Raw genomic sequence first — 8,350 nt, 5'->3', positions numbered from 1 at the left:
CTGCTTGGAAGGGTTGAGACAGTGCAGCTTCTCCAAAGTTGGACCAGAGCAGAAGGTCTTGGACTCCACCTCGTCTCTTCTCACACTCTTTAGCAGTTTTAGTAGATGTACAATGTGTAAATGTCAGAGAGAAAGTTTTAGCTGAAAGCTGTGGCAGAAAGCAGTGAGAGGTGGGAGGGAACAGGCTGCACCAGCATCAACCCGACCATCCTTAAACCCAAATGAGGGCACCTGCCTGTATAGACTAAACAGGACCCAGTAAAACATTGTAGGCTACATTTTTAGCTAATCTTAAATTAACCCGGTGTACACAATATATAATAAAACAAGTTTTAAATAACATGGCAATCAAATCACGTGCAGTATTTGTACTTTCAACAATTCAATAGTATGCGACAAATATTCACACTCTCCAATGTCAGTATGAATGTGACATGTGATGAAGAGCCTTCAAAACGTGTTCCAGTGTTGGTCGGGTCGACAAGAACTTAAGAGTTGAGTATTTTCAATATAAATAGAATGCTGGAAATGTTTGGTTTAAAGAACTGACCTGAGCCTAGGTACCTTGCCTTGTCTCCAAAGTCAGTTCCTTCCAATCCAAGGCAAATGTCCTGCCTCAGTCCAAAAAGAAGGAACGAGCAGCAGCGCCACAGTCACACCAAGAAACCAAAATGTAAACACATGGGGACGTCATCAATTCTGGGGCCAAACATGATTCAAATACTGCCTGTATCTTTAACACCAATGTCTAATCATTAGAAACGTGAACAGAGCCTTGTCCTATTGGCTCAGAGCAGTGATGTCACACATGTGTGTGTCCTATTGGCTCAGAGCGATGATGTCACACATGTGTGTGTGTCCTATTGGCTCAGAGCGATGATGTCACACACGTGTGTGTGTGTCCTATTGGCTCAGAGCGGTGATGTCACACATGTGTGTGTCCTATTGGCTCAGAGCGGTGATGTCACACACATGTGTGTGTCCTATTGGCTCAGAGCGATGATGTCACACATGTGTGTGTCCTATTGGCTCAGAGCGGTGATGTCACACATGTGTGTGTCCTATTGGCTCAGAGCAGTGATGTCACACATGTGTGTGTCCTATTGGCTCAGAGCGGTGATGTCACACATGTGTGTGTCCTATTGGCTCAGAGCGGTGATGTCACACATGTGTGTGTCCTATTGGCTCAGAGCGGTGATGTCACACATGTGTGTGTCCTATTGGCTCAGAGCGGTGATGTCACACATGTGTGTGTCCTATTGGCTCAGAGCGATGATGTCACACATGTGTGTGTCCTATTGGCTCAGAGCGGTGATGTCACACATGTGTGTGTCCTATTGGCTCAGAGCGGTGATGTCACACATGTGTGTGTCCTATTGGCTCAGAGCGGTGATGTCACACATGTGTGTGTCCTATTGGCTCAGAGCGATGATGTCACACATGTGTGTGTCCTATTGGCTCAGAGCAGTGATGTCACACATGTGTGTGTCCTATTGGCTCAGAGCGGTGATGTCACACATGTGTGTGTCCTATTGGCTCAGAGCGGTGATGTCACACACATGTGTGTGTCTTATTGGCTCAGAGCGATGATGTCACACATGTGTGTGTCCTATTGGCTCAGAGCGGTGATGTCACACATGTGTGTGTCCTATTGGCTCAGAGCAGTGATGTCACACATGTGTGTGTCCTATTGGCTCAGAGCAGTGATGTCACACACATGTGTGTGTCCTATTGGCTCAGAGCGATGATGTCACACATGTGTGTGTCCTATTGGCTCAGAGCGGTGATGTCACACACTTGTGTGTGTCCTATTGGCTCAGAGCGATGATGTCACACATGTGTGTGTCCTATTGGCTCAGAGCGGTGATGTCACACATGTGTGTGTCCTATTGGCTCAGAGCAGTGATGTCACACATGTGTGTGTCCTATTGGCTCAGAGCGGTGATGTCACACACATGTGTGTGTCCTATTGGCTCAGAGCGGTGATGTCACACATGTGTGTGTCCTATTGGCTCAGAGCAGTGATGTCACACACATGTGTGTGTCCTATTGGCTCAGAGCGATGATGTCACACATGTGTGTGTCCTATTGGCTCAGAGCGATGATGTCACACATGTGTGTGTCCTATTGGCTCAGAGCGGTGATGTCACACATGTGTGTGTCCTATTGGCTCAGAGCGGTGATGTCACACATGTGTGTGTCCTATTGGCTCAGAGCGATGATGTCACACATGTGTGTGTCCTATTGGCTCAGAGCGATGATGTCACACACATGTGTGTGTCCTATTGGCTCAGAGCGGTGATGTCACACATGTGTGTGTCCTATTGGCTCAGAGCGGTGATGTCACATGTGTCCACAGACTGGGTGCGGCTGGTCTCGGGGTCCGGCCTGTGCTCAGGATCAGTGCAGATCTGGGATCAGTCCTGGACCTGGCTCTGTGAAGAGGCCTTGGACCTTCAGGGTGCAGAGGTGCTGTGCAGGGAGCTGGGCTGTGGGGCTCCTTCTCTCCTCCAGGGGGCGGTCTCTCCTCTGGGACTGCAGACGTTCTACTGTGAGGGACATGAGTCTGCTCTGAGGGACTGTCCCCGCTCCAGCTCTGAGAACTGCTCCTCTGGAGCCGCTGTCAACCTCACCTGCTCAGGTAAAGGGGCGGGGCCTCACCTGCTCAGGTAAAGGGGCGGGGCCTCACCTGCTCAGGTAAAGGGGCGGGGCTTCAGCTGCTCAGGTAAAAGGGCGGGGCTCATTCTGTCTCTTGTCTGTTCAGAGCCCCTCAGGCTGGTGGGAGGGGCCAGTCGCTGTGCTGGGACTCTGGAGGTGAAACACAGAGGAGAATGGAGACGAGTGGTGAACTATGACCCCTGGAACTATGGCCCCTGGAACTTGGGGGCCACAGCTGCTGTGTGTCGAGCCCTGGACTGTGGCTCTGCTGTTTCTGGAGGACACAGAGATGATTTTCCACAGAGTCCTGTGTGGTGGATCAGACCTGACTGTGTGATGAAGTCTACAGTGACAGAGTGTGTCAGGAGCACAGACTCTTCCTCTTCTCGGGCTCTGGACGTGGTGTGTTCAGGTAAAAGTAAAAATCTGATGCATTTTAGGTTTTCTCTTGATCTTGGCGTCATTTTAACCCCTCGTTTGAAGGAACACATTTTCCTTTTTGATCTTGTCTCAATATAAAGAAATTAAAAAAAAGTTTAAATGATCATTTCCTTAACACAAACAATACAGACTTTTGATCTGTGGCTTTTAATATAAAAAAATCTTCTGCTCCAAACCAAATGTTTCACTGACAGAAGATGACCTGTGTCTGACCTCTGACCAACAGAAATGAATGAATCTCAATCAGATTATTTGCAAGAGCCTCACGTTCTTCCTCTCTCGCTCCTTCTACCTTCACCTCACACATTTGACCCTTTATTACTTTGGAGTTAAACATTAGTGTTGACAGTAAAACACTCAGAATGTGACCTCTGACCCTGGACTTGGGCCTCAGTCGGGTCAAGAATTAAACCTGTTCGTCCTCTCTTCACAGACTTACTGAACCGTCCAATCATCTCCCTGTCTGTGTTAGACGGGGCCTCCGAGTCCCAGCTTCAGGGGGTCCGGGTGATGCCGGGGTCAAAGTTCAGGGTCAAATGCTCTGTGGAACCACAGTTCCTAGGAGGCTCCTTCCAGCTCCTCTCTCCCACTGTGAACCTCACTCAGAACCACACCCTGCCCGCTGTCAATCACTCTGCACACTTCCTGTTCTCTGACACTGGCCCCGCCCACAAAGGAAACTACACCTGTGTTTACCTCCTGCAGGTGTTCGACCACGCCTTCTCCTCTCAGAGCCACGCCCTCCAGCTCTATGTGGGAGGTGAGTACAGCAACACGGCCTCATGTTAGAGTCACAGTCTCGTGTTAGAGTCACAGTCTCGTGTTAGAGTCACAGCCTCGTGTTAGAGTCACAGTCTCATGTTAGAGCCACAGCCTCATGTTAGAGTCACAGTCTCATGTTAGAGCCACAGCCTCATGTTAGAGTCACAGTCTCATGTTAGAGTCACAGCCTCATGTTAGAGTCACAGCCTCATGTTAGAATCACAGTCTCATGTTAGAGCCACAGCCTCATGTTAGAATAGGGACCATTTTGTGACAGTTCGGAGGGGACAAGGCGCTAAGCGCCGAACCTCAGAGCGCCGTGAGCTTCACGTCTATAATAGGTTTTCTCCCCTCAGCGATCACACGCCCGCTGAACACACGAGAGAAACTCTTGTAATCGGGAGTTCTATTGTTAGAGACGTGAAGCTGCCAGCTGCTAGCGTTAGGTGTTACCCGGGGGCCAGAATGGGTGACATCGAAGGAAACCTTAGGATCTTAAAGCGGAGTAGGACCCGTTTCCGGCGAGTCGTGGTTCACGCAGGCGGTAACGACGCCCGGCGGAGACAATCAGAGGTGCTCAAAGTTCAAGTAGCCGCGGTGTGTGACCTAGCGAAGTCGATGTCGGACACTGTAATATTTTCTGGTCCCCTGCCCAATCGGATCAATGCTGAATTGTACAGCCGTCTCTCAGCATTCAACAACTGGTTATCCAGATGGTGCCCTCAAAACAACGTTGTCTTTATTGATAACTGGAGTGCGTTTTGGGGAAAGCCCGGGCTCATACGCAGGGATGGCATCCATCCGACTTCGGAGGGTACATCCCTATTAGTTCGGAATTTGACCGATAGTCTTAGTCGTGTTAAGTGACCATCTAGGGATGAGCCCCAGGTGCAGAGCAGCAGTTCAAGACGCTCCTCTGTCGCTGAACTCTCGCCCGTTCTGTTACCTGTGAAGTGTTCAGATTCAAGACAGATAGAGACTGTGTGTGTCCCTCGTGTCCCTCGTGTCCCTCGTACAAATAATGCCAAAAAGTCACATCTCAGAAAAAATATTTCAGGCGTCAGACCAAATAACTTAAGGAAAATAACAATCACAAATACACAAATGAATAAACACGTAAAATGTGGACTGCTAAACATTAGAGCAATTTCCTCCAAATCGCTCTTAGTTAATGAATTAATTAGTGACTATAACATAGATCTTCTAGCTCTAACTGAAACGTGGCTTCAACAAGACGACTACGTCAGACTAAATGAGTCCACCCCACCCAGCCATGTTAACTTTCAGACTGCCAGGAGCACAGGCCGAGGTGGTGGTGTGGCAGTGATCTCCCACTCAAGCCTACTCATGAGCCCTAAAACTAACAATGCATTTCACTCATTTGAAAGCCTTATGCTGTCAATCACATGTCCAAATATGAAAAACCAAAAAGGAGTTTTGTTCATAGTTATCTACCGACCTCCTGGTCCCTACTCAGAGTTTTTAACAGAGTTTTCTGACTTTATATCAAACTTAGTGTTAGCCTGGGATAAAATAGTTATAGTTGGAGACTTTAATATCCACGTGAACATGAGTGATGACGCTCTCAGTAATGCCTTCAGCGCCTTGTTAGACAGCATTGGTTTCACTCAGAATGTAAATAAACCGACTCACACTCACAAGAACACTCTGGATCTTGTCCTAACGTATGGAACAGAGATTAGTGACCTCAGTGTCCTCCCTCAAAACCCTATATTGTCAGATCATTTCCTAATTACCTTTCAGTTTATTCTTAAAGATCATCCAGTCCCACAAAATAAAGTTATAATGAAAAGGACAATATCTGAAAAATCTATCTCAAAATTCAAAGAAATAATAGAGCCAATATTCAGTGACATGTCATGTGATCCTGCTGAGAACAGTTTTAGTCCCAGTTTAAGTGATCAATGTGTCGACTTGACCATGAATTCTCTGAAGTCTGCTCTTGACGTTGTCGCGCCGTTAAAACAGAAGGTCATTAGGCCAAAGCGCGCCTCCCCATGGTACAACCAAGAACTGCGTTCACATAAACAAAGAGTTAGAAAGTTAGAGGGATTATTTCGTCGCTCTCACACCGAAGAATCCCTAAAAGCATGGAAAAGTTGCCTGCTGTCCTATAAGCAGGCTCTGCGTAAGGCCCAAACCAGATATTATTCAAATCTAATAGAAGTCAACAAAAGTAACACTAAATTCCTTTTCAGCACTGTAGCTAGGCTAACAAACTGTCACAGTGCAGTAGAGCCCTCAATCCCAGCTACACTTAGCTCTGATGATTTCCTCCTATTTTTTAATAATAAAATAAAAACAATCAGAGATAAATTAGATGAAATTACCCCCGCTATTAGCCCTGAACTAGCCCAAGCTGTAAATCTAACGTCCCATATAAATCCACCTGTAAACCTAGAAAGGTTCACAGCTGTTGATCAAGCAGAGATAACTTCAGCCATTATGTCCTCTAAAAGCTCAACTTGTGTCCTAGACCCCATTCCAAGCAGACTCCTCAAAGACATTCTTCCCCTAATTATAGACCCTATTCTTAATATAATAAATACTTCACTCGAAAGTGGCTATGTTCCACAGTCCTTCAAACATGCAGTCATTAAACCTCTTCTGAAAAAGCCTAATCTAGATCCCGACCTATTGGTAAACTACAGACCTATTTCAAATCTTCCCTTCGTCTCTAAAATCCTTGAAAAAGTTGTAGTAAAACAGCTTTGTCGCCACCTGCAGGACAATAACTTATTTGAAGTTTTCCAGTCAGGGTTCAGAGCCCACCACAGCACTGAAACTGCACTAGTTAAAGTCACAAATGATTTGTTATTAGCCGCTGACGATGGACTGGTCTCAATCCTGGTTCTGTTGGACCTCAGCGCAGCGTTTGACACCATTGACCACAACATTCTACTGCAGAGGTTAGAATGTGATGTAGGTGTTGGAGGAACAGCCCTCAGCTGGTTTAAATCCTATCTATCTGATAGGTTCCAATTTGTTAATGTAAACCAGAGCTCCTCACCAAGCTCTAAAGTAATTTACGGTGTGCCACAGGGTTCGGTACTCGGTCCAATTCTGTTTACTCTTTATATGCTACCATTAGGCAACATTATCAGAAAGCATGACATTAACTTCCACTGCTATGCAGACGACACTCAGCTGTATTTATCAATGAAACCTGATCAGAGCGATCAAGTAGACAGACTTAGTACTTGTGTGAAGGAGATAAAAACCTGGATGACACTAAACTACCTGCTTCTTAACCCTGAAAAAACCGAGGTCATTGTGCTTGGCCCTAAGCATCTACGAGACGCTCTATCTGAGCAGATAGTCACACTGGACAATGTCAGTGTAGCCTCCAGTTCTACTGTAAGAAACCTTGGAGTCTTATTTGACCAGGAGCTCTCATTTAAAGCTCATATAAATCAAGCTTGTAAAACAGCCTATTTCCATTTGCGCAACATCGCCAAAATCAGAAGAATCCTGCCTAAAAGTGATGCCGAAAAACTTATCCATGCATTTGTAACGACTAGATTAGACTACTGTAACTCCCTGCTCGCAGCGTGTCCTAAAAGCTCCATAAAAAGCTTTCAACTGGTTCAAAATGCAGCAGCAAGATTACTAACAGGAACAAAAAGAAGAGAGCACATTACGCCAGTGCTGAAGTCTCTTCACTGGCTCCCCGTCGAGTCCAGAATCAAATTCAAAATTCTACTCTTGACCTACAAAGCCATAAATGACATGGCCCCATCCTACCTCAAAGATGCTATAGAACCATATCATCCAAACAGAGCTCTTCGCTCTCAGAATGCCGGCCTTCTGGTGGTGCCAAGAGTCTCTAAAAGTACTGTAGGAGGTAGAGCGTTTAGCTACCAAGCCCCTGTGTTATGGAATCAGCTCCCGACCCATGTTAAATATGCTGACACAGTCTCTTCATTTAAGTCCAGGCTTAAAACGTTCCTCTTCGAAATCGCTTATGGTCAGAGTAGTTAGGAACAGAAAGATAAACCCACAGCTTCAGCTACGCTGCCCTAGGAGTAACTGTGCTGGGGGAAGTATGACAGCTTGAGCACTATCCTCTTCTTCTGACTACTTATGCTATCAAACAATATTTATTTTTTAATTCCACTTGCAAACTGTTCACCGCCTTCTTTTTCTTTCTCTCACTCCTGAGGACCTGTGGACCCAGATGTCCCTCTCCTGGTGAAGTGGTCCCTGCCCCATGTGGACGGTCCCTCATCTGCCTGAAGAGTGGCTCCAGTTCGCCTCAGTCGGTCCCTCATCTGCCTGAAGAGTGGGTCCAGCTCGCCTCCGACGGTGCCTCATCTACCTGAAGAGTGGGTCCAGCTCGCCTCCCACGGTCCCTCATCTGCCTGAGGAGTGGGTCCAGTTCGCCTCCGACGGTCCCTCATCTGCCTGAAGAGTGGGTCCTGCTCGACTCCGACGGTCCCTCATCTGCCTGAAGAGTGGGTCCAGTTCG

General features: G+C 46.9%; 1 protein-coding gene across 1 annotated transcript in view; it reads left to right on the top strand.

Annotated features, from left to right (window-relative positions):
- Positions 1 to 2,340: 2,340 nt before the first annotated feature.
- The window catches only part of LOC140361362 (CD5 antigen-like), a 33,183-nt gene continuing 27,173 nt past the window's right edge, over positions 2,341 to 8,350 (top strand). Inside the window, exons 1-3 of the mRNA XM_072447073.1 lie at positions 2,341 to 2,641; positions 2,765 to 3,070; positions 3,533 to 3,883. Of these exons, the coding sequence (XP_072303174.1) occupies positions 2,341 to 2,641; positions 2,765 to 3,070; positions 3,533 to 3,883 (958 nt within the window). The remainder of the gene's footprint in view (positions 2,642 to 2,764; positions 3,071 to 3,532; positions 3,884 to 8,350) is intronic.

Source organism: Eucyclogobius newberryi, unplaced genomic scaffold, assembly GCF_026437365.1.
Source record: "Eucyclogobius newberryi isolate DKJ021-1_F unplaced genomic scaffold, fEucNew1.0.hap1 SCAF_159, whole genome shotgun sequence".
Classification (NCBI taxonomy): domain Eukaryota; kingdom Metazoa; phylum Chordata; class Actinopteri; order Gobiiformes; family Gobiidae; genus Eucyclogobius; species Eucyclogobius newberryi.
Note: the sequence above shows the minus strand (reverse complement) of the source record. Positions and strands in the feature narration are given on the sequence as shown.